This window comes from Coptis chinensis, chromosome 6 (assembly GCF_015680905.1).
Source record: "Coptis chinensis isolate HL-2020 chromosome 6, ASM1568090v1, whole genome shotgun sequence".
NCBI lineage: Eukaryota > Viridiplantae > Streptophyta > Magnoliopsida > Ranunculales > Ranunculaceae > Coptis > Coptis chinensis.
The window spans coordinates 7,123,176-7,150,096 of record NC_141461.1 but is presented as its reverse complement, the minus strand read 5'-3'; the positions used below and the strand labels follow the sequence as shown (position 1 = coordinate 7,150,096).

The following is a 26,921-nucleotide window of genomic DNA, read 5'->3' as shown; positions in this document are numbered from 1 at the left end:
ATACATAAACGGACCCTCTGATTTCTACTACCCCTTCATGAATTCGCACTTCCTAGAACTTGAACGCTAGAAATGTCCAACAGATAATTTCCTGTCTGTATTTGGTGGTAGGGACTGGTACAAAATCAACCTGATCCATCTATTTTGACAAAATAAGCCATTTTAAACTTGTCCTAGAATAATCCAGAATAGATTACCAAAAAAAAAAAAAAAAAAATAATCCAGAATACTACAAAGTTGTCCCACGTCATAGTTGGCTCATATCCGAAACTCCTTGTCATTACTAGAACATGTAGAACGCTCTGGACAAAGAAAAGTTGCAGCCAAATAAAATAGAGAAATTTCTGGAACAACACTCATAGGCTTCATAGCTATCCCTATAAATCCCCACTCTCTTTACTTCACTCTCTCATTCCATAACAAAAAACATAACTTCAAAGCACCACCCCAGTTGCAAAAAACAAGAAAATGAAGAAATCAAGTCTTGTGTTATTTTCTCTCCTTGCATTTCTCTTAGCTTCTCAAGCTAAGGGTCTGATCCCATACACCCGAAATCTATGGGACATGATGCTCCCAAATGATGATCCATTCAAAATTCTTGAACAAACCCCACTAGCCATACCCAAAGGAATGGATGTGTTAGCTTTAGCACGTGCAGATTGGAAAGAAACAGATCAAGCTCACGGGATCACAATTGATGTTCCAGGAATCAAGAAAGAAGATATCAAAATAGAAGTTGAAGAAAATAGAGTGTTGAGAATATGTGGGGAGAGATACACTGAAGAAGAAAAAGAGGGAGAAAATTGGCACCGTGCTGAAAGGACAAGTGGAAAATTTTGGAGGCAGTTTAGATTACCATCTAATGCTGATTTGGACTCAATTAAAGCTCATTTAGAGAATGGTGTTTTGGAGATCACTGTGCCAAAGTTGCCTCAAGAGGTTAAGAGAGAACCTAAGGTTGTGAATATTGTTGAGAAATCTTCTAGTGAAGATCTTAAGACTTCTAAAGCTGAGCTGTGATTATGTAAAATTAGTGATGTTCGATTAATAAGGACATACATACGGTCTCCGTACATATGTTCTCAATGTGTTAGTTTGTTGTGTAATAATGCATGCTTTTACGACTGATGCAACACTGTAATGTACTAGTGCTCTACAAGGTTATAAAATCGCGAGTCTTTCTCTTGAAAATGAACCATGTGTTAACCACTTCAAGTCTACACCTTATATTACATTTCGTGGCTTCATTAGGACGGTTTTTCCTCTTTTAAGTGACACATTTTTCAGAGAATGGCACTGACACATCGTGTGGTCAATATATTACCACTCTGAAACATGCCATGAGCCCATGATACCAGTTGTTGAAATTCAATTCATATCGGATTAAGTAGAAAATGGCAAACAGATCCAAAATGATTAGAAATAATGCATGAAATATTAAGTAGCTCCAAGATTCCGAAGTTCACGAGAAATAGTAGTTTTACCTACTTTCAAGTTTCAAGACCATGACCAATTTAGACAAGAAATACTACAGTGATTCGTAATCGAACCAACGTGTTTCATGGAATGGGAGGAAAAGTAGAATACGAGGTGACTACGTACACCTTCACGTTCCTGTAATGTAATACCCCGGGTTCAACCTTTCCTCGGTTTTCATCCAAAAGCAGCATATATCCATCTTAGTCTAATTTTCTTTTTAATAAACTTTCAATAAAAACCTGTCTCCTAGAACATAATGACGAAAACAAGTGTAATCCCTTACTTCCTTGTAGTAATACTTATGGCCTTTCCTGATAAGACTTAGTTATCCAAGCCCTCAATGAGAAACTTGAGTGGATTTTTTGATTCAAAGCCAAGCAAAGAGAGCATAGCAGAGTTCATGTCTCTCTGCACACCAGAATATGTGGTTGGTCTTTATGAGTACGACGTGATACTCATCGATAGTTTAGGACAAGAAGAAGATAGGGCAAGTGCCGACTAGTAAAGTCGGTAAAACCTTTGGGTGATGATACCAGAGGTTTGGGGGTTGAACCCACCAGTATCAAAGAGTTACTGATCTCATTTAAAACAGGCTTGCCAATAAAAAAAAAAAAATGGGAAAATCGAATTGGAGGATAATAGGAAGTAGTTGAATAACCTTGAAGTACAATTGTGGGTTCAATCCGAGTTTCAGAACGGGGTGATCAAGATATTTGTACCAAAGAAAGGGGTGATGGATTAGAATAGAAAGAGCTCTTTTAGCGTCAGTTTATACAGGGAAGATATGCAGAAGTGTAGTTATATAAGCAGGCTCTGTCAAATCCGTATGGAGGAGGTTATCAATATTGTTTAGAATTTTTTATTTTTTATTTTATTTTTTTTAAGTGAAAATTTTATTGATACTGATAAGGAATTTTACAAATATTTAGAACAAGCGTCCTTTCTAAATCTCAAATCATATTCTTCTAAAAACAAACTCGTTAGAACCAGCTGTCATAATATTATTGTCCATAACTTTCTGAAGCCTCTTGAGAAGCTCAACAGACTGTTGTTCCAAGAAACTGAAAGTGTCGAAACTAAACGAAATGAAACAATACTGGTTAGCCGTGCAAGGGTTAAGCTTTCTCATGCTTCTCCATCTTCCCTGTCGCTGCTCTCTTAGCTGTTTCTCCCACCTCAAAGACTCCATTCCCAAGCTCTACCAACGGAGAAGCTCCAGTTACATCAACACATGTATGTCTCCCCTCAGACCAACTGTAGATCAATACATCTGCAGGCCGAAGTGTAGATCTTTCCTCACTCGGATCAGTGAGAAAATTCATGGGAGCCTCCTTCTTCACTTGTACCCCAGCCCTCCAAAATGCATCACATAAAATATCTCTGACATGATCATGTCGGCATTTGAAACCTGAAAAATGTCTACAATGTGCTGCATGATCCCCGAAAACATCTATTCTACTCTTTTTGCAAACAGGGTATAAACTACCATCAGAGTACAAAGGAATCATGAGACGGTACCAGATAATAGAGTGATACTCCAACGGTGACATATGATGTCCTAATCCCTCCATCGGAATAGCAAGTAGAAAATCTTTTGCGTGTTCTGATTGCAATTCAAGCATCCAATGACTACTTTCTGACGAGCAGATAACACAAACTCTCTCTCAAGACCAACAACAATCTTCCCATATAATACTTCCGCCAAAAAATTTTGTGGTTTTGAGGGGACGGTAGCATTCACAGCCATAGAACTGAGGTCAATATCGGGTAAACAAAAACCCAATGTACTGCTAGCAACATCAAGAATCTCATCCAAAGACACTGGCCCACAACTCCTAAGAATGTGGTTTTGAAGCTCAGAAGTCTGACAACGGGAGGCCACAAACACAAAAGTAGAGACATCAATGGCACAATAAATACCTAACCCACCAAGACGTAATGGGAGTGTCGATAAACACCACTGCAAATCACTGAAGTTAGGATCATCAGAAACCACAATACCCTGGAGAACACTGCGAAGATGCCGATCAAAAGTCTTAGCTGCCTCTCTAAAAAGGGATGGTGGATAAGTACGAATCGCAAAGACCAACTTAGAGAGCCCAACACAAGCCCGTAAGAGAGCTAACTTACACAAAGTAAGCAAAAACCTAACAAAGGTGTTACTTTTGTATTGATGAAAGGTGTTACTTATAGTCTACGCACAAAGTAGCACTATAAGAACTTAACAAAACCTATAATAAACATGCTCTGGAACCTCCCATTTGGTTATCCATGAGGGTTTTACAATAAAAATAACTTGATCATTGTCTTGCAAATTGACCGAGTACTTTGCCAATTGATCAGAAATGTTCTGGTGCAGATATCATAATGTCTATGGCTACTGTATGAACGTTAGATTGTTAATCCCTACGTTGTGTTATCTTGTTATGTAATTTTAGTAATCAATAATCAAGTTTGTTTCTACAATCACTACAAAATCATAGCTAATGTTTATCAAGAATCCACAACAGCATTAACAACTCAAAACCTTAGCCAAGAATAAAACAAATATAAGTCAAAAAAAATATATACGTACGGAGCATAAAACCTCAAATGTGCTAGAACAGGAATTAAATTCGTAGAGAAGCTTGATGAGAAAAGTAAGAAGCTTACACACCTTCCTTCCTCGCCATCGCTACTCTAGATCCTTCAATCATGTTCATGCATCTCAGCCGGAGCATCTAAAGGTCTATAATGCATTCTGTAATTTGTACTAAGAGATTATAGCTTTGGAGATCAAACCCACGCATGTTCTGCTTCCAAGGAGTGATTTGGGCACTCTGCTTACATAGTTACATACTTACATGTGTAGATTTGATATTGTGATTCAACTTCCATTCCCTGAGTAAGAATTTATTCTTTTCAGGTTTCCATAGTAGTTTCCGTGCCTCCATACCTGTAAATGAACAATATACAATTAAAGAACTATTTTTCTCATTGCTGTTGCTTGAAATTTAAAAAAAAAAGGAATGCACCTCAAGAGCTTGAAGAGCTAAGATCCTCAAATCCTGTTCAAACTTATGCATTGTCCTGGTTCCTGATGGAAAGTTTAGGCAACCAAAATAAAGCAGACACTGATATTGTGATTCAACTTCCACGTTTGAGTAAGGATGTTCCTTCTATTCAGTTCCAATGAGTACCCAACCATTACAAGATTTCCAACAAGCACTAGTTGACATTCAAGCTCCACATGAAATTCGTTCTTTATAGATGCACTTGAAGCTGTAGTCCAATCCTCAACATGTTGAAGATTGATCAATTTTATCAGTGCCCTTCAACGCAACACTTTTCACAAACTCAATTTCATAGTCATGGAACAAACTTTCAGTAGTTCCTCCATGACTATCTGAATATACATATCTCTGAAAATCGTCAACATTTGGATTTTATCCAACTCACCATCTGACAAACTTCTTGGGAGTCTGTTTCACCACAGTACTCCTTACTGTTTTTTCACTGGGAAATAAGAGACATGCTACAAGACCAATACCTACCAATCAAAAGATGCAATCAGTCCTTCTCTGTCTTGAATGCTGTCCTAAATTTCAAGAACTACACTGGGAGTTAGATTCCCACCCCCAAGCAACTAAATGCTTCCTATCTTTTAGATACTTGGATGTCCTTGTTGGTAACTTCTCCATTCATTATCGCCTCAAAAGAGTTTGAATTATCAATCAGAACAAAATAATTACTAGCTGCAGTAGCTTTAGAAGTCATCCTAAATGCTCTATATTATGCACTTCAACCAAGCTATGTTGGTGAGAATCCTGCACAAAATTTACAGGAGCTGAAGGCTTCTGATCCACCACTACTACTTTTGCTTTTTAGTATTGACCACCCCTCGTGAAAGAGGTGGGGAATTTTCAGGAAAGGCCTCAATATAAGTGTCAACCAATCTCCGGTTAAGAACCCTAGGTCTTGCGCGGGGAAGAACCAAGGTGGGCTAAACTTATGATTCAACCTTCACCCCTTTCGACTAGTATATGCTCAACAACAAACTATTGTGCTATCAGCACCACCCCCACTAGGACAAGCCACTCTATGAAAACCCAGTCCACCCTAGTGTAGTAGGGCTAATGGTGTCCGCATTTGACCACCCCTAGAAGAGTTGCAGGAATTTCCCCAAACATCTTTGGACGGCGTAGAGACAGGTCATCAACTTAAGAGCCAAAGTTTATTTCACCCCTTTACGGCATGCGTCTTTCCAGCAGACCCTCAGAGCACTCCATCAAGGTATCACAATTACACCCAATCTCAAGTTATAAATATGTTCATTCAATACAAACATACAACGCCCATTAACTAATATAACTTGGTGCACTATGATGAGTTCAACGCCGGAAGACCTCATCAAGCATCCTAAATATTTTTTTTCCAGCAAACCAATTCACTCAGGGTTCGGAGGTAAATTGTTTTCTAAAGGAAGTCCAAGCTATGTATTTCTCACAAAAGCTGTTCTGCACTGCAACGGGTCAAAAACTGACGAATAATATCTCCTTGGGAAAAGTTAAGTATTCACTGAATCAAAAGTGTTAGAGTTATGTGTGAGTCATTAGATAGGTGGGACACTTTCCCAATTCTCCACCCAAAGGGTACCCCACGTCATGGGTCTCTTAATTAAAGGTGGAATTTGAGCCGAGGGTTCGGAGTTTGGCTTGGGCTTGGCTTGTTTAAGCTCGGCTCGAGCTCGCTCGTTTAACTATATGAGCCGAGCTCGAGCTCAAATTAAAGCTCGTGTAACAAATGAGCTTGATGAAGTTCGGCTCGTTTAGCTCAAATAGCATATTTATAGTGTAAAATAATCGAGCGGCTCAGGCTCGACTTGGGCTTGGCTCGTTTAAGCTCGGCTCGAGCTCGCTCGTTTACTATATGAGCCGAGCTCGAGCTCAATTTAAAACTTGTGTAATTAGCGAGCCAGCTTGAGCATGGTAAAGCTAGCGCTTGTTTAACTCGAATTCCACCCTTACTCTTAATCCTCACAATCTCGGTTTTTTCAAGGTTTTCCATATTGTAAATAGTCAATTTTCCTATCTTAGAAGTGTAAGAAAAGGCTGGAAGTAATTAAACGGTACTCTCTATTTTCTTTTCTGTTTCTCTAAACTTTCTTTTTGTTAACACTAATATAATTTTACTAAGGGGTCGTTTGTTTTTTCGAAATGAATCTTTGAATCTTTGAATCTTTGAATGTCTCATTCTCTCGAATGCTAAATGCTAATTGTTTGAATTCTAAAAACATGTTTGTTTTCTCGTTAGAATAACCTCGGCTCAAAATTTGAATATAAATCATTCGGACAATTTTACTCATGCTATCTATTTTAAACATTAACTTGATTTCTTGTTAAACAAAAATATATATTATATTTGAGGAAGAGATGAATTATCGAAAAAATAAATGATAAATAAATTTATTTAAAATATGTTTTCACAAATATATTTTAACGGTTTATCTTTATATTTTGTTTATTTTCAAAATATATATATGTAATTCTATTTTTAACAAAGTGGATATCATTCACCCAAAAAAATGAAAAAACCCGTGACGCCAACATCAAATTTTGAAGAACTTATTTTGAAGCCATAAAAGTCAAGGTAGGAAAGTAGATGGGTTCTTAAGATTGGGTTCTTAAGAAAGGGCAAGAAGGGACTTTCTTGTTTCAAGTATTAAATTCAAAGATTCGAAGAAATTTTGGTCTTTGAATCTTTGAATGCTAAAAGTACCACTGAATGCTTAAACTACTTAAAAAAAACAAACAAGTTTTGAGCCTCTGAATGCTTAAAACTTAAGTTTAAGAGGCTCTGAATGCTGAATTCAAAAAAAACAAACAACCCCTAAAACGAGACCTTATTAGCTTATATATTTGATTTTATAGAAATGGAAAGATTCAATGAAAATATTTGATTGCCTCTCCCATGTCCACTAAACATCCCAAAATAGAAAAACATCACGAAAATTGGGAATCGGCTCCTAGAATATAGTCATCTTTTTACTGAGGAGAAATGGCGCATTGATTACTAATAACTCTGATATTCCCCGGATGTATTATAAAATCACCTTAGCACCCCGTGTATTCTTCAGAGCTTCCCTCCTTCCCATTTAGACCACTATCGGGTGAAGAGGTTGCCCTCTCTCTTCGCTTGTCAACGGCGTGAGATTTCACTGCCACAAACTTGCTGGGTGATTCCAGATCCCAAAAGGACAAGTAACATATTTACGTGCAGTGGAGAATGAAAGTGTTGTGAATAATTAACTGCGGAAACAACGTTACCCACACCAAACGGATCAATCCTACACAAAGATTGATCTTTCTCAATAGACAAGACTTCAACACCCTCCAAGTAATATCCCAACGCTTCTCATTAACAATTTAACAAGCATATAAAGTAAATATAATAATGCAAAAAGAGAACCAACCACAAGACAAGGATATATAAATTTGCCTACATCCACACCGGGCGAGATCCAAGCTTTACTAGAAGTCCGAGTAATAGAACAAGAGCTCTCAATTCACTCACAAAGAATGAACACTGTCACTAAGAATTTCTCTCTTACAATCTCTCTTTCTTTCTTTTTTGGAAAAGTTAGGTTTTCCAAAGACTAATTTTGTTTTTATACCAAAACCAAAATTTCATGATTCTTATGTGCGAAAGCCCAATCGAAAAAAGCTCGAATGGCGCCGCTCTAAATATGGGTTAAAGCCATGATCGCCCCTTTCCTTGAGCGGTCGTCGCTTAAATTATCGGAGTCATGAGCGCTGAAGTCGCTTTTATCAAAAGCGTAAAAAATCCCTTTTTCTCTACATTCTCCACCTCGGTGAGGTTTTAACACATAAAACCGGGCGAACACATCCAAAGAACAACATCCATCCGTAACTTCGCATCAACCGCCTCGGCGGAGCCATGCTCACAAAGAGCTACCCACAAAGAGTCATGCCCACGAAGAGCACGTCATGCCCACAAAGGGCCACCTACAAAGAGTGTCATGCCCACAAAGAGCCACCCACAAAGAGTGTCATGCTCACAAAGAGCCACCCACAAAGAGTGTCATGCTCACAAAGAGCCACCCACAAAGCGTGTCATGCTCACAAAGAGCCACCCACAAAGGGTGTCATGCTCACAAAGAGCCACCCACAAAGAGTGTCTTGCTCACCAAGAGCCACCCACAAAGAGTGTCATGCTTTAAAGAGCCACCCACAAAGAGTGTCTTGCTCACCAAGAGCCATATTAATGAGATGCTCACAAAAGAGCAATCACGCTACAAAGGGCCATGCCTAAAAGGCATCAATCAACAATGCATGAGCCTCCACCATTTTGTGGAGTATCCAACCAATGTTGGAACTCAACTCCATAGAGAACCTTCTACAACCAAAACCCCCATTTGCCGCTTAGGCAATGAAACAAATTGCCAAATACAAAACTTGTCACGAGCCTCCACCATTTTCTGCATATCCAACCAATCTCGTAATGAGTTCTTTCCTTGAAACTATCCGCTCATCATCTTCATATTCAATTCCGGTTGACCATAATGCTTCACCGGCTTATATTTTGTTTCATTTTTTGGCTTTGATCTAAAAGTTTATTGTTGTAACTATTCTTGTTGAATAGTTCTTTCACTTTTCTTTAGCATCCTCGGACGCTTCTATCTCAATCACTTGAGATTGTATAGAATCACCCCCTTTTCCACCTTCTCCGCCTGCTAAAAAATAGCAAAGTCTCATCAAAGGTAACCTCAACCGAGAACTTGTGGTTCTCTAGACACCACAATCCGTTCCCTTTCCTCCCTTTGCATAGCCCAAGAATATTGCTTTCCTAGCTTTAGAATCAAGTTTACTATCATTCATGTGGTAGTAAGCACTAGATCCAAACACTCGCAAAGTACCATAATCAGCTGGTTTCCCTGTCCACACCTCATAAGGTGTTTTGCGATTATCGAGGTGATCTATTATACAAGTAACACGCCATGGCCAATTGCATTCCGCCTTTAACTCTTTTCCAAGATTGGCATTGGAAAGCAAACACCTAGCTTTCTCAAGCAACGTCGCGATTCATTCTCTCGCTAACCCATTCTTGTTTCAAGATTAATCCGGCAATTCCTTGTTAGAAAAACTCTTGGAAAGGCCTATAGGTATACTTTCGGTACCATTGTCGGAAAGAATCTTCACCTTCCTATCCGGTATGCGATTCTCAACCCTTGCCTTCCACTTCTTAAATGTCTCAAAACTTCATCCTTGGACTTCAAGATATATACCCACACATAGCGTGTATAATCATCAATGAAAGAGACATAATACCGGTTACCTCCCCTTAAAGCCACTCTAAAGGTCCCCAAACATCCGTATGCACATAATCCAGGGATGCCTCGTCTTGTGCTTGCTTGTACCGAACTTGACTCTGCCGCTTTGCCCGTAAAACTTATACTTGGTTTCTCCAAGTCTTTCAAGAGCCCTAAAGACAACTCGGACAATCCTTTTGCTCATATGCCCAAAGGCGATATGCCACAATTTTGTGCACTCGGAATCATCACTACATGTACTTTAAAAACAAACTACCCAACAAAGTATACAAGTTTCCATGTCTTTGACCCTTCATAATGACTAAAGAGCCACTAAGGATCTTTAGGACTCCACCATTTCCCACAAAATTGTGGCCTTTGGAATCCAAGGTACCAAGAGAAATAAGGTTCTTCTTTAACTTCGAGGGCGTGCCTCAATCGGTTAAAGTCCTCAAGACACCATCATGCATCTTGAAAATATTTAGTTCCAATCCCAACCGCCTTACAAACAACGCCATCATTGCCCATCAAAACGGAACCTCCACTCAAGTTCTCATAGGTAGCAAACCACTTCCTATTTGGACACATGTGGTAGGAACACCCTGAATCAATAATCCACATATCGGTCATGTGGTCGTCTTGTGTAGAAAAAAGACTTACATCATCCCCATCGGGGCCGGAAGCAAGACTTGCTTCACTAACATCCTCATTCTCAAACTTACCACTCATCTTGTTAGGAGAGCAATCAATAGATAATGCCCCTTTTTCTTTGCAATTGTAGCGCATTGATTATGTTTTAAAGGCTTCTTCTAACTACCCTTCCACTTGCTTGTGGAAGTCATCTCATTCGACATCACCCTCGCCATCTTTTCTTTTGCTTCTTTATCAAACTTCTCTACTTTAAATCTAGCATTTGACATCTTGGGAGCCCATTTTTCAAGTCACACACAATAACCCAAAAAATTATCTCACTCAGGAATTTTATCGAACACCTTGTCTACATAAATTTCGAGCACTATGGTTCTTTACCAAAACTTCCTAGGTCCCTCGCCTCGATACCAATTGTTGTGAATAATTAAGCTGCGGAAACAACGTTACCCACACCAAACGGATCAATCCTACACAAAGATTGATCTTTCTCGTGACAAGACTTCAACACCCTCCAAGTAATATCCCAACGCCCTCTCAAGCATATAAAGTAAATATAATAATGCAAAAGAGAACCAACCACAAGACAAGGATATATCGTGGTTCGAATTTGCCTACATCCACAAGATCCAAGCTTTTACTAGAAGTCCAGAGTAACAGATTACAAGAGCTCTCAATTCACTCACAAAAAGAATGAACACTCAACTCACTAAGAATTCTCTCTTACAATCTCTCTTTCTTTCTTTTTGGAAAGTTAGGTTTTCAAAAAGACTAATTTTGTTTTATACCAAAACCAAAATTTCATGCAAAATCTTGTAATCCCAAACCGAAAAAAGCTTTGAGCGCCGGCGCCTCTACTCTGGCCTGGCATGGCCACCATGGCTTTAAATTCGTCATGCAGTGGAGAATGAAAGGAATATGGATTGTACCGGAAAATGGATTATATCATCAAAGGTATATCCCTTTTTCATAAAAAAATTTGGATGTTCAATTATACTTTTGTTTCTACACTACATACAAAATACAATGTTATCAGATTACAAGATCTACGATTCTTATTTCTTTTGTATGTATTTCTCACTTATACATGTTACTTTTATTGATTAGGAACGCATATCCTCTTCAACCATTCATTGCTCAATATTTCAATCTCTACAGCCAAGGATGGCAAGTTTTGTTCCTCGTATTGCTTGATCTATCATTTCCTTACTATACAGACAAATGAGAAGACCATAACTATCATTTTGTTTTTCAATAGTGTGAATACCAATGATGTGGAGACCTGTGGCCGGTTTCATGTTAGAGAAGAAATCAATTATATATGTCAAAAAAACAAGCCAGCTATTGAATTCATTTGATAGGTCCAAAGATGAAGGTGAGAATCTTGACATCTTATATGATCCTAAATCTGTGCCTACTCTAAAGAACACGAGAAGAAATTCAGAGATTTGTCCTGTTTTTTTTTATAAAGAGTACTTACTAAAGACTAAGACTTAATGATTAAAAACTGAAAAACCGAAAAATGAATTGAATGAATGTGTTCTCATGGTTACATTTTCTATTTATAAAAAATACAGAAAGAGAAAAGTTTGTTACACAAGTCTAGCTAACTAAGTAAAGCTAACGTGGACTTCATTGCTGTGTTTGTCGGTTAGTCTTTGCTGTAATGTTTACTTGCTTATTAGCCTCCCACAAGCTGAAGGGAGCTTCTTGAAATTTTGTAAACCCATCTGCAACTTGGTCTACTGTACATACATATTTAATTTCAAGAAGTTTTGCAGTTACCAATTCTATGACATAATGGTAATCTACCTCCAAGTGTTTTGTCTTGGCATGAAAAACAGGATTGCTAGAAAGAGAAATGGCAGATATGTTATCACACCATAACAAAGGAGGTTGCAGCCGAGGAATTTTGAGATCATTAAGTAGAATACAAAGCCAATAAATCTCAGCTGCAATGTATGCAAGACTTCGATACTCTGAAATATACAATAGTTTGCTTCTTAGCACTCCAAGAAATAAGATTCAGACCAAAATAGATACAAAAACTTGAAGTAGATCTCCTATCAGTAGGGCAACCAGCCCAGTCAGCATCAGAATATGCAGTGATAACAGTGGAGCCTTTTGTGAATAATAGACATCAATAGTACCCTTGAGATACCTCATAAGTCGTTTTATTGGAATCATATGATTGGTAGTGGGAGCATGCATATATTGACAAATTTGACTTACAAAAAAAGATATATCAAGTATGGTCCATGTAAGATTTTGTAAGCCACCAACAATTGACCTATATTCAGAAGGATCATCTAGAGGTGAGCCATTGTGAGGATCTAGCTTGATAGAAGTTGAACATAGAGTTGAGCAAGGTTTTGCATCAGCCATCTTTGCTCTATGTAAGAGATCATAAATGTACTTTGTTTGCGAAAGGAACAGACTAGTTGAACTTCTTTTAACTTCCATTCCCAAGAAAAAATGTAAAGATCCATGATCCTTCATAGCAAAACTTGTGCTAAGCTTTTGAATCAAAGAAGTGCATTAGGTGGTTGAAATGTTGAATTGCTTATGACCAATATGTCATCAACATAAACCAGAATATAAATAGTATGATCCTTTATTCTTATAAACAAGGAAGGATCAACTTTTGACAAAGTAAAGCCAAGGGGGAGAAGAACATTTACCAAAACTTCATACCAAGCACGAGGTGCTTGTTTCAAACCATACAAAGATTTTTGAAGCTTGCAAACATAGTTAGGTTTTTCTGCATCAACAAAACCTTTAGGTTGCACCATGTAAACCTCTTCTTTAAGATGATAGTGTAAAAATGCATTGGAAATATCCAATTGTTTGATGTTCCAATCATTTTGAATAGCTATAGACAATATCATTCTTATAGTAGATGGCTTTGCTACAGGGCTGAAAATTTCTGTGTAGTTGACACCAAGTTCTTGACTTAAGCCTTTTGCAACAAGTCTAGCTTTAAACTTATCTATGCTACCATCAGCTTTCTGCTTCAATCTGAAAACTCACTTGTTGTCAACAAGATTTTGCATAGGATCTGGAGGTACTAAAATCTATGTGTTGGTCTTTAAAAGAGCATTATACTCCTCGACCATAGTTGATCTCATCTTTGACTGCTTGGTTAAAAGTTCTGGGAGTGGTTGGTAAATTTTGTAGTTGTGATGAAAGAGCAAGATGTAATGGGTGTTTGGTAGCAAAGTAAGACTTAGGTTTTGAAATGCCACTCTTAGACCTGGTTTGCATGTTGTGAGCATTAGAAGAAATAGAAGTGTGGTTTTGAATATCAAAAGATTGACTGATGAAATGGGAGAAGATATAGAAGATGAAATATTTGAATTGAAAGGAATATGAACATGTTTAGGTTTAAGAAATGGATGAAAAGATAGATGACTATCAGAATTTTGAGTGAAATGACTACCAAAAAGTTTGGATTTGTACTGAAATTATGATTCATTAAAACTACATGTCTAGATACAAAAACTCTTCCAGAAATAGGTTCAAGACATCTATACCCTTTATGGTCTAGACTGTAACCAATAAAGACACAATGTTTACTTCTCATATATATCCAATTTGTTATGAGAATAGGGTCTAAGCCAAGGAAAAAAACTACACCTATAAGTTTTTAAAAAGGTGTAGTTAGGAGATTGATTGAAAAGTTTTTCCCAAGGACTCAAGTTAAGAAGATTTCTGGATGGTAGTCTATTTATGAGAAAAACAGATGTTTGAACAATCTCTAGCTAGTAAGAAGTAGGAAGATGAGATTGTGCTAGAAGAGTTCTTGTCATATCTAAAAGATGTCTATGTTTTCTTTCAACCACTCCATTCTGTTCTGGAGTATGAGCACAACTAAATTGATGTTGGATGCTAGATTGTGTTAGAAGTTTTTGAAATATAGCACTAGAAAATTCACCACCACAATCAGACCTAACACATTATATTTGACATTTTAGTTGATGCTCAATAAGAGTTTTGAATTTGACAAAAGAAGCATAGAAATTAGATTTCATGACCAAAGGAAAAATCCAACAATATCTTGTAAAGTCATCCACAATGGTTACAAATTACCTAAAACCACTTATTGAACAAACAGGTGAAGGTCCCCAAAGATCAATATGCAACAGTTGCAATGAATCCTTTGTGGTAAAACTAGAAAGCGAAAAAGGTAACTTGTGACTTTGCCTAATTGGCAATCATTACAAAAAGAAATAGACTTGCTGGAATGTTGAACAAGAAGATTTTGATTGCGGAGAACTTGATGAAGAGTTTGAGGAGAAGGATGGTCCAATCTTTGATTCCATATAAAAAAAGGAGCTTTAGTGCTAAGATAAGCTGAAGGTGATGGAGAAGAAACACTCTTGAAAGTGAAAGGATCGGATATAGTCCATTGTTAGACTTGCCATGGGAAAGAATTCTCTGTGTAACATTGTCCTTGACAATAAAACCATGGGAGTGAAAAGTGAGTGAGCAATTGTTATCAGTGACAAACTTGTGTACAAAAAATAGGTTATGTGTCATGTGAGGGACATGTAAAATATTGGTTATGTTTGGAGTGATATGGTGTGAAGCTCCATTGTTTGCATACCAATATGGAGAAGATTCCTTCTGAGAAGCATGACAAACAGCATAATTAACTTGAGGAGAGAAGTCCGAACTGGTCTGAAAATCTGATCCAGTATTCTGAAATTCTGAGCCATCATAGTAATTTTGAGCATGAGAGTTTACATCTTCATATGTATTATAATCAGTAAAGTCTCCAAATGAAATATCGTCAGAGGATATTGAAATGAAGGTGCATAATCACTGATGTTTGCCAACATAGCCAATTTTGCTTAGGAATCTTGCCTGCATAAGTATGACTCATTCTATGATGACAATCTATTGCTAGATGCCCTGTTTTACCACACACTTGACATACAGGTTGATTTCCTTGGTTGGTAGATGATCCACCTTGAGTGTTATAGCTTTGACCTTGAAAAGTTTGATTATACTACTGATAACCCCCTCTTGGAGGAAACACTTTTCCCTGACCTTTGTAGTAGTTACTATTGTTATTTCCTCTGAAACTGGTTCTATTATGATAATTACTATAATTTCCACCTTGATAACCATTTGAATTTCCACTGTTTCAGCAATAATCTGCTTCAATACAACGAGAGCAATATGATGAAATATGCACTAAGAAATAGATGAGAATTGATGGTTGGGAGAGATAAAACTGAATCAAGATAATGGCTACCTACGTACCCAAGATCTGTTCTATAGGGATCAAGTTTCAACGTCCTTCACATTATGAAAAAAAATAGTTTTTATATGAATGAAGAGATTGAGTCCTACGAGGACTGTGTTTGTTTGTGTCAAAAGAATTGTTATCTATTTGAACTTCTATCTTTATTTTCTACAATAATGAACCTGGACATATTCATAAATAGACCAGTAATTGGATGGGCTAGGGTTAAGCACATGGGCTTAACTGCTGGACTAGGTGTAGTATTGGGTTGGATTTGTAGGCTTAATGAGTCATAAAGTGGGGGTCTATACATCGCCCCTTCTTTGGTAGATGGGCAAATCCCATGTGGCAAAGAAGTTAATATATAAAAAAGAATGGAAGAACATCGGTTTAAAAGAAAAAATAAAATAGAAAAAATGTCACCAAGTATTGTAGGCGGTGACAGGAGGCGAAAATTATTGGCGACAAGAGACGGATATAATTAGCGAAAATTATTGACAGAAGTTATTAGCGAAAGTAGGCGGAAATTATTAGCGACAGGAGACGGAAATAATTGGCGGAAATTATTGGTGGTAGGAGACGGATATAATTAGCGAAAATTATTGGCGGAAATAATTGGTGAAAATTATTGGCGAAAGTTATTGGCGGAAATAATTAGCGAAAATTATTTGTGGAAGTTATTGGCGGAAATAATTAGCATTATTGGCGGAAGTTATTGGCATAAATAATTAGCGAAAATTACTGGCGAAAGGATACGGAAATAATTAGCGAAAGTTATTGGCGGAAATAATTAGCAAAAATTATTGGCAGAAATAATTTACGAAAATAATTAGTGAAAATTATTGGCAAAAGTTATTGGCAAAAATAATTAGCGAAAATTATTGGCTGAAATAATTAACGAAAATAATTAGCGAAAATTATTGGAAGAAGTTATTGGTGGAAATAATTAGCTTAAAGAGATAATTGTTGTGGACATTGGAAGAGGCTGTAATAGTGGCATTTAGTATTACTAAAGTTGAATATATGAGTAGAGTAGGACCGGCTAAAAGTATTAAACTGGAAATTGATTTGTCATATACTCTTTTATATTTTAAAAGAAAGGAAATGTTGACTATGTGAAATCAGTGGGGCCGGCTTATTAAAGAAGAAGTTTGAAATAGTAATTAGTGAGAACGGCTTATATTCCTTAGAGTAGTAAAAAGTTGTGTGAGACTTGGGTTATGGTCCTACAGTTAAGGCTTGAGAGAAGTGTTTCGACCAGATATGATCAAAATATCAAGTGTTGATAAAAGAGACGAAGAACGTAGAAAAGTCATTGGAAAAATGATGGTGATCGGGGGAATGATGAGACTGTACCTTGCGGTTGCCTACGTACCCAAATTATCAATGGGATCAAGTCTCAAGAACGTAGTTCTGAATGAAAAATAGTTTGGTCTTTATATAGGTAGAGTAGAGAATCCTTGTAGCTCAAGTATTCTTGTAGCTTGAGTCATTGTGATATAATATAACTCTCAACTGATAATTATCTCTTTTGATAAGAAACGAATCTGGACATAAATTAACGTACATTAGTGGCAAGCCATGTGGTTAAGGTTCAGCCTTAGACACATGAGTTAATGGGCATGTACATCGATTCATGGTATTGCGAATTGGGCTTTAGCCCCGTCGGTCAAACGAATAAAGTGGAGATTCCTACCAATGGACGTTAAGCCACGTAGGGGGGTCGAAACACGCCCCCTCTTTTGGCATGCGAATAAAATTCATATGGCAAAGAAGAGAAGAAAAATCGAGGAAAAAATGGAATAAGAAAAGAGTGAGCGGAATGTATAACAAAGTGTCATGTGAATGTAAACAATAGGAAAATGGATAGTCGGGAAAAATTCGTGAATTATCGGGAACGAAATAATGTCAAACTAACGTATACGGGACGCAACGTAGTTAAATAAAAGATGACTGAAAATGCACAGAAAAAATAAAAATTGCAACAGAAATTGATGGCCGAAACTGTATCGAACGCATTATGTAATAATACGAAAATTGATTTCGATGATGCATGCCAGCGGAAGATTTATATTAGGATTATACAATTAAAATTAAGTGTAAGGGCAGTTTAGTAATAATAGAAAGAAAAATAAGTTAAATACGAATTGGATTCGAAGGTGAAGAGTTTAGCGAGGATGCCAACTTCGGATAGATAAGAATTCGGATTAGATAAGAATTCGGAGTAGATAAGAATCCGACAATGTAAAACTAGATCTAAGAAATATTATATAAATACTGGCTAAGCTCCATATGCAAAACAGTAACAGTAGACGGAAAAAAACTAAGTAAAGAAAGATATACAAGGGTGAGTACAGCTTTATCGGATCAATTCTAAAGGTTCGCTTCATAATTTTCCCACGCTAAAAACCACAAACGGTCGAGAGAAAGAAGAAGATCATGGCAAACATCAAAGCGTTGTTCTGATCTCGCCTTATATGGATTCTAGCTTTTGTGAAATCAATGGTAATATAATAATGTTTCTCTTTCTTACATAATAATTACGTGTTTAACTTATTTATTATTCTTTTTGATAGAGTAATTGGTGGATAGTATCTTATTAGATTTAAGTAATTGGTTTGTTTAGTTTCATACTTTCACGTATGTCGATTGAAGAATCTCTATTTTGTTATGATTTTTTTATTCCAAAGATCGACTTTTTTTAGGTTTTCAGGTTTTGTTCCTGGTATATAATACACAATCTTGAGTATATAAAAACTGTTTATATGTGATAGTTATTCCCTAACTGAAAATTTAGTGTGTGTTAATCTTCAAAAACGTGTACTCCCTAATTGACGCATGAGATTAGAATATTAAATTGTCTTCAATCTCGGGGACAAACGCGGAACTAGGATTTCAAGTCAAGGAAACTCGGTATGAATTAAACTCGTAACTAAGTATAAAGTTGTATGCTAAGTTGTTAAATAGCCCCTGTTAGCCCTGTTTCTGGTCCCCCTCTGCCTTCACAAAATTTGAAGAGTACCCATACTGATTCTTCATTGTATGTTAGAATTATCGATATGACGATCACGGAATTACGATCACAGTCATTACTATCAGAGTATATGGCTAATGACTACACCACACTTATAATATAAGTTTAAGACATGACAAAAAAATGCCAGGATTACGACAAAGTGGTGTCAATTATTAGTTATCGTAAAATTTTGGTTAAGTCAGAAAGATTGACGAATTTTTTCTTTTTGCTGCAGGTTGAAACGGAGGTATGATGAGCAAAAGATATTTACGAAAAGTCTGCGAAAAAAGTTTCGAACGGAAAGATCTCAATGCCTTGTAAAAAATAAATAAGGTGAAGATAATTTTCAATCCGCTCAAAAAGTTAACGTAATGCAAATTTTTTGCCGCACGGAGAAATGGCAGTAGTACGAGCAAAATAGATTCACAAGGAGTCGAAGGAAAAAAGTTTTGCATAACAAGGTGTCAATTAATGTCGTAGAAGAATGAAAGAAGCTGAAAGAAGTTTCGTTGAAAGATCGTAACATTGCCTTAGGAAAAATAATTAAGCTGGCATATAGTTTTGCTTGAAACGGAAAGAGTTGTACGAGTTGTATAAGCAAAAAACTGATAAGGAATCATTGGCTTTTCCCAAACCAACGATTATGTGATTGTGTGAATGTAATATCATAGAGCTAAAAATTCTTGTGATGGAAAATAAAAATAAAGTAAGGGTTTACTATTGAATTTTGTTGTGACAGATAACATACCTGCGGAAAACTGACAATGTTGTTGATTTATGTAGTTGAAATGAAATAGAACGAAACGCCCCCATGTAGAGAAAAACGCCCCCCATGCTAACTTAACTCGGCAAAATTAGACTAAGCGAGTGTAAAAGCGTTCAACTTAAACTGACGAAATTAAACGTGGTAATTTCGTCAGATTTTATCGTAGCGATAGTAACGACTAAGCGAGCATAAAAGCGTTCAACTTAGACTGACGAAATTAAAATTAAACGCGGGTAATTTCATCGATTTTGTTATAGCGATAACGAACGACTAAGCGGCGAAGTTGTTCAACTTAGACTGACGAAATTAAACGTGGTAATTTCGTCAGATTTTATCGTAGCGATAGTAACAACTAAGCGAGCGTAAAAGCGTTCAACTTAGACTGACAAAATTAAACGTGGTAATTTCGGCCGATTTTATCGTGAGCGAAAATAACGACTAAGCTTGAAATGAAAAGCGTTCATCTTAGACCGACGAAATTAAACGCGGTAATAATTTAACGATTTTGTCGTGAAATAGCGATAATAACGACTAAGCGGAAATGAAAAGCGTTCAATTTAGGACCGATGAAAATTAAACGTGGTAATTTCGTCGATTTTGTCGTAGCGATAATAACGACTAAGCTGAGCGGCGTAAAAGCGCTTCAACTTAGACCGAAAATTAAACGTGGTAATTTCATCGATTTTATCGTGAAATGATAGTAACGACTAAAGCGGCGTAAAAGTGTTCAACTTAGACCGACGAAAAATAAACGCGGGTAATTTCGTTAGATTTTATCGTGAAATTTATAGTAACAACTAAAGCGGCGTAAAAGCGTTCATCTTAGGACCGACGAAAATTAAACGCGTGGTAATTTCGTCCGATTTTGTTGTAGCGATAGTAATGACTAATGACGTAAAAGCGTTCAACTTAGACCCACGAAATTAAACGCGGGTAATTTCGGCCGATTTTGTCGTAAATGATAGTAACGCTACTAAGCCGCGTAAAAGCGTTCATCTTAGGACCGACGAAATTAAACGCGGTAATTTCGGGCCGATTTTATCGTAGTGATAGTAACGACTAAGCGGCGTAAAAGCGTTCAACTTAGACCGACGAAATTAAACGTTGTAATTTCGCCGATTTTATCGTGAAATGCGATAGTAACGACTTGCCGAAAGTGTAAAATCGTTCAACTTAGGACCGACGAAAATTAAACGTGGTAATTTCGGCCGATTTTATCGTAGCGATAGTAACGACTAAAACGGCGTAAAAGCGTTCAACTTAGGGACCGACAAAATTAAACGCGGGTAATTTCGCCGATTTTGTCGTCGAGTGATAATAACGACTAAAAGCGAAATGCGTAAAAGCGTTCAACTTAGGACCGATGAAATTAAACGCGTGGTAATTTCGTCAGATTTTATCGTAGCGATAATAATGTTGCGATGGAAACAAAATTATAACATTAGAACTCAGGTTTTTCGTTCAACTTGTTAATTTTGTCCGCTCATTTAGTAAAATAATTTGTTGCGACGAGCCAGAAACAAACACTGTCAGGGGCTGTCGGAAATAACCAATAATGTCAAGGCCCCATTTCGCAAATGACCAAGATTTATGGATTGGATGATGCTTCGTCGCGAGAAGTTGACCCATATCATATATCATGTGTTTGACAAGGCACACACTTCTCGGACAAACGCTTAACATCCTTTGGCATGTATGGCCACCAATACCATTGGGTCATTGCTATGTGAGCGAGACTTCGCCCCCGGGAGTGGTGTTCACATAGTCCTGAATGAATTTCTTCGAGGCCTAGTAAATTGTTCGTTCTGCCCAAACAACGAAGGATAGGATTGAGACTTGTGCTGTTGTGATAGAGTTTTTTAGTCATCAGGAATTCTTGAGCATCATCAGCTGCATGATCGTCGTTGTTAGATACCGAGACATTATCAGTGCCAAGCTCGTTGGAATCATCTTACAGCATAAGTGGTTAATACAGGGTTGTCATAACAGTGACGACTTGATCTTCCACGGATAAGTATGCGATAGAATCAGGATGTCTTACATCATAACGCCGGATATCGCATGAATGAATGATAGATGTAAAATTTCATGCAATTCGTTGAACGAAGTCTAAATAAACGTCAATTCTATCATTGTGAGCCGCATATTATCATTCAAATTGGCTAATGACTAACTTAGAATAATTAATTGTAACTTAGTCGCCCCCAGCTGAAGAGTTGTGCGTATTCCACAAATGACAGTTTCGGACTCGGCCATATTATTTGACGCCAAAAATCCCCAATGTAGAGACCTCTCAATTATGTCTTCATTCAAACTTCAAGATGACACAAACAAGACCGAGGCGGACTTATTATCACTTAACTATCGGTGTAAATCTAGCAATTAGCTGATATATCCGATAAATATTTCAAGTCATCGCCCCCGGGAGGTAATGACAATTAGAGATCGATGTTTTCCTCATCGAGTAATGCTTTCGACATAGGAATATCATCAATAAGAAAATCAGTCATTAGCAAAACCAAAGTTTGTCGCTGTTTAATTGTATGAGTGTCAGAGACAATGTTGTAAACGCTAAGGTAACTTTTCCATTCTGTGACTCGATCCGTAGACGTTGCGAAAAAACTTGCGCAGCGGATATTCGACAAGTATAAACTTCGACTATTCTTTCTTTGAAATAAGCTTAAGACGTCTGACAGCATGAAATAAGGCTAGTGTAATATTTTCAATACAAGAATGCCTCGAGACATATGATGGACATTATCCGCAATAGATGACGAAGAATCGTCAGAGGCAATAACTTCGTGCTGAATAATTTGGCCCATCGGTGGAACGGTAGCCGTGTCGTATGCAATCGGATGTTGAAAAGGAATAGGAGGGAGTAGTTCGATACCGCCAGGTTGACCTGGAACCGCACATTCACGATGATCATCAGTAAGTGCATCGAGAACTTAGGCTCGTTGAGTATTCGTCATAACTTTTGTAGAACGTGATTGTCGATTTTGCATAAGAACCGCAGACGGCGCCAATTATGTTTCGACCAGATATGATCAAAACATCAAGTGTTGATAAAAGAGACGAAGAACGTAAAAAAGTCATTGGAAAAATGATGGTGATCGGGGGAATGATGAGACTGTACCTTGCGGTTGCCTACGTACCCAAATTATCAATGGGATCAAGTCTCAAGAACGTAGTTCTGAATGAAAAATAGTTTGGTCTTTATATAGGTAGAGTAGAGAATCTTTGTAGCTCAAGTATTCTTGTAGCTTGAGTCATTGTGATATAATATAACTCTCAATTGATAATTATCTTTTTTGATAAGAAACGAATCTGGACATAAATTAACGTACATTAGTGGCAAGCCATGTGGCTAAGGTTCAGCCTTAGACACATGAGTTAATGGGCCTGTACATCGATTCATGGTATTGCGAATTGGGCTTTAGCCCTGTCAATTAAACGAATAAAGTGGAGATTCCTACCAATGGACTTTCGCCACGTAGGTGGGGGTCAAAACAAGAAGTAAGAAGATTCCCTTGAAAAAAGGTAAGACAATATGTAAAAATTGGTAGGATCGGCCAATGAAAAAGTGATTCAAAGTGTAAGACCTTTTTGGAATGAGTAGTAATAGAATTAGCTAGAGAAAAGTTAAAGAGATAAATAAATAAGGAATGGTAGGGCCGGCCAAATAAAATCTTGGTTTCAAATTAAAATAGAATGTTGTAGGACCGGCTTATGAAAGACAAGTTATAATTGCATGTGTTGGCAACTTGTTTAGTTAGAAGAAGTATAAGACCAAACATGTAAAAGAATAATAGGGTCGGCTTAGTAAGCAATTTTGATCCATTTAGAGAAAGAAATATGGTCGAGCCTAAAATCAAAGAGAAATAAATATAACGTAGCTGAAAAGAATGTTTTGGAATTATATTGGGAGTAATAGTAATAGTACCCAAAAGTTAAGTTAGGTTGTAAGATATTTCTAGAAGTAGAAAAACTAATTGGAGGCGGAAACTATTGGCGGAAATTATGGGTGACAGGAAACGGAAATTATTAGCGGAAGTTCTTGGTGAAAATTATTGGTGATTGGAGGCAGAAATTATTGGCAACAATTATTGTCGACAGAAGGAGGAAAATATTGGCGGAAGTTATTAATGACAGGAGGCGGAAGTTATTGGCATAAGTTATTAACGAAAGGAGGCAGAACTTAATAGAAGAATTAAATGAGATGGAAGAATAGGAGCGGAACGCCGCTGTAAGGGCTGAAGAATTAGAAGATTGGAAAGCTCGGGTGAAAACTCAAAAAGAAGCAAACGAAAAGATGACAGCAAAAATGTTGGGGGATTAGAAAGGAATTAATTGCTGCTAAGAAAAAGATTGTGGAAAACAAAAAGCTGTTAGCACAAGCTACTCTAGAGATAGGAAATAAAGAAATGGAAAATATGCAAGCAATTATGCAAAAAGCAAATGTTCTGGAAGAAAATGAACAGAGGAAGGAAGACTATGATAAGTTATACCTGATGTATATGGATACTGTTAAAAGTTGCTCTAAAAATTATGCCTTTTCCAGATGGAAAGTAATAGAACGTTGATTGTGTAATAAAAGTAGGAAAAATAATACCAACCTTTAATGGAAATGCAACATCACTTCTTGTTTTTGATCTTGTGTTGTTCGCTGCATGTCAATAGGTAATATTGATAGAAAAATATGGTGGCGATATAATGGGGGAATACAGACGCCTCCAATATAAAATCAGTGTAAGAAAGTGTAAGTCTCGCCCCCATTGTTGTTATTGAAAAAACTAAGGCAAAGGGGCCACGGTGGTCCTTAATGACCTTAGCTATTCAGGTGTAACAACACATGTACCAAACGTGAGGCAAGATCTGGAATTTTCCGCAAGTGCATTGTTGTCATTCTTGCACTTTGACCAAACTAAAACACAACGTTGTTGCCTTAGTAGTGGAATTCACACAGATATTAAAATTTGAGAGTATTCCAATAACCGTACCGAGCAAGAATAACCATCTTATTGACTCAAATTTTCTTCAAACAGGCATAAATGTGACATACTTGGACCGAAGAAGGCATAATATGGATGACCTCTTTGTAATTAATGCTAATGAATGACATTGTTGAAAGGAGGAGTACAGAAGAATAGAGTAATGTAATAAAGGACAACCAAACATATGAGAATGGAAATTGAATGTCTTTATTGATGGATAAAATGTAAAAATATAAAATAACTTCCTAACGGTAAAAATGTCGTTTGAGTCAGTTTCAACAGCAACCATCGAGATGTACTGGAAATCAGCTCTGTGGATGAAACTGATTCAGCGCCATATTCAAGGTTGAAAGGTGATAACGCAGTTGAATATTTCAGCGTTAATTGTTCTATAAGCCTGCAAAATTGCAGGTAACTCCTTTACCCAATTCCCTTTAAGAAATGACAAAGCTCTTCATGCTCATGACCATTATTTCTGGAAGTTACATCAAAAGGACTTTGTGTTAAGCAGGGTGAAATCCATTTCATTCAGAAGATTTAAACAGACAGACGCCCCCGGTCGAGCCTATGTGGATGATGACACCTGCCATTATCTCTTATAAGAGTTGGAGATTTTAAGCGGTACACACGTTCGAGTCCGACTGGAGATTGTCTTTTTCTTTGCGTGTAACCAGCCTATCCAGGCCGGTAGCTTGTCTGGGATTGTGGTCTTCCCTCTAGTTGCTCGTGTGACACCTTCCTTCCCTATTAGATCAGACCTATCTAGGATGGCGATTTTCCTCAGGTCAATGAGGTCGGCCTTCCCTGTCAGGTTGGCCTCGTTTGGGATATCAGTCTTCCTTATACTTTCTTCCATGACGCCTGCTTTCCCTGTCTGGTCGGACCTGTTTGGGATGGCAATTTTCCTCAAATCTGTGAGGTCGGCCTTCCCTGTCAAGTCGGTCCAGTCTGGGATGACGGTCTTCTTTATAGTTTATTTTGTGACACTTTCTTTCCCTGTCTGAGATGGCAGTTTTCCTCAAATCTACGAGGTCAGCCTTCCCTATTAGGTCAGTCCCGTCTGGGATTGGGGTTCTCCATATAGTTTCTTCTGTGACGCTTTTTTTTCCTGTCATGTCAAGTCAGACCTATTTGGGATGGCAATTTTTCTTAAATTAGCAAGGTCGGCTTTCCTTGTTAGAGGTCGGACCCATCTGGGATGTCGGTCTTCCTTGTCAGATTAAATATGTTTGGGATGACATTTTTTCATAACTTATCAAGTACCCTTCCTTGACCATCAAGTTTTCATTTTGACATCCCTTGACTCTCTATCATTTAGTTCTTTTGCAATCAACTCTTTCAACTGTTGTTCCATCAGAGTTAAAGTATTTGCTCAAATAGTTGGATGCCCCCGGTCGTGCCCATGTGGAGAATGATATCTTCCATTATCTATTATTGGAGTTAGAGATTTTTGGTGGTACGCACGAGTAACTTCGACCTGTGATTGTCTTTCTCTATCCCTGTAATTAGCGTGTCTAGGCCGGTAGTCACCCTTTGTAGGGTGGTCGGTATAATTATACTGCTCCTCCATATTTTGTTACTCGTGTCTGCGATGCCCACCTTCCCAGTCATGTCGGACATATCGCGGATAACTATCTTCCCTAAAATTGCTTCTCGGAGGTAAATCTTCCCTTTGAGATCGGACATGTCTAGGATAGTAGTTATCCTTGCCAATCTGATTCTCCCCATAAGTTCGGGTAATAGGGTCATTACTCTTAGAGCGTGCACTGTTTGATTGTGCTTGGGAAGTAGCACGTTGCTGAGGATGATGAAATGGATCTTCAAGACGGTCCCATACACTGGAATGTCTTGCATCCCTGCGTGGTCGCCTTGATGTAGTTGAATTGACAACATCGTCCACCAACCTTTGTTTCTTTGCCAACTTCCTTATCAAATTCCTATTCAAAATTTTGACTCGTCATAACTCACGCTCAACCGTATTAGGGGTGTATTGGCTCTTACCATCACTTGTTCCGTTAGTTGGTGTGAGAGTAATGTCCACGCCCATATCCATGTCAACTGAAGGATCAATATGGACGGACGGTGGACCACGTGGAAGATTACCTACTTGTAGGTTTTCTTGTTGCAAGACTGTTAGGGGTGGTGGCGGTGGCATTTGTACTATCGTTTACGGAGGCGGTGGCGGTGGCGGCGATGCTGCTGCAGTTGGATGTTGAAAATTGATCTTACCACTATGAGCAACTCGATTGTTCAACGGTTCTGGCCAATAACTTGAATTTCGAGGGTTGCGATTCATATTGGCAGGAGGAATATGTTGATTGTTCGGTCTGCTTCTTGTGCTTATCATCTTGATTGCTTCACGTGATAATGAATTCTAAAAATAACAGACAGTGCCAATTATGTTTAGGCAATAATCCGCTTCAACGCAACGAGAGCAAAATGATGAAATATGCACTAAG

General features: G+C 37.7%; 1 protein-coding gene and 2 long non-coding RNA genes across 3 annotated transcripts; 2 read left to right on the top strand and 1 right to left on the bottom strand.

Moving 5' to 3' along the window:
* The first annotated feature begins 233 nt into the window (after positions 1-233).
* LOC147491167 (22.7 kDa class IV heat shock protein-like) lies at positions 234-1,191 on the top strand. The gene has a single exon (XM_086566159.1). It carries the CDS (start codon positions 469-471, stop codon positions 1,018-1,020), a length of 552 nt encoding a protein of 183 aa, XP_086422285.1. The 5' UTR covers positions 234-468; the 3' UTR covers positions 1,021-1,191.
* A 2,816-nt stretch (positions 1,192-4,007) lies between these two features.
* LOC147491166 (uncharacterized) lies at positions 4,008-5,527 on the bottom strand. Its single transcript, XR_015198798.1, has 2 exons — positions 4,494-5,527; positions 4,008-4,414 (listed from the first exon to the last, which is right to left on the bottom strand). It is a non-coding gene; the product is annotated as an uncharacterized LOC147491166 (long non-coding RNA).
* A 5,804-nt stretch (positions 5,528-11,331) lies between these two features.
* LOC147491165 (uncharacterized) lies at positions 11,332-19,063 on the top strand. The gene is made up of 3 exons (XR_015198797.1): positions 11,332-11,389; positions 11,543-11,810; positions 18,938-19,063. It is a non-coding gene; the product is annotated as an uncharacterized LOC147491165 (long non-coding RNA).
* The last annotated feature ends 7,858 nt before the right edge of the window (positions 19,064-26,921 follow it).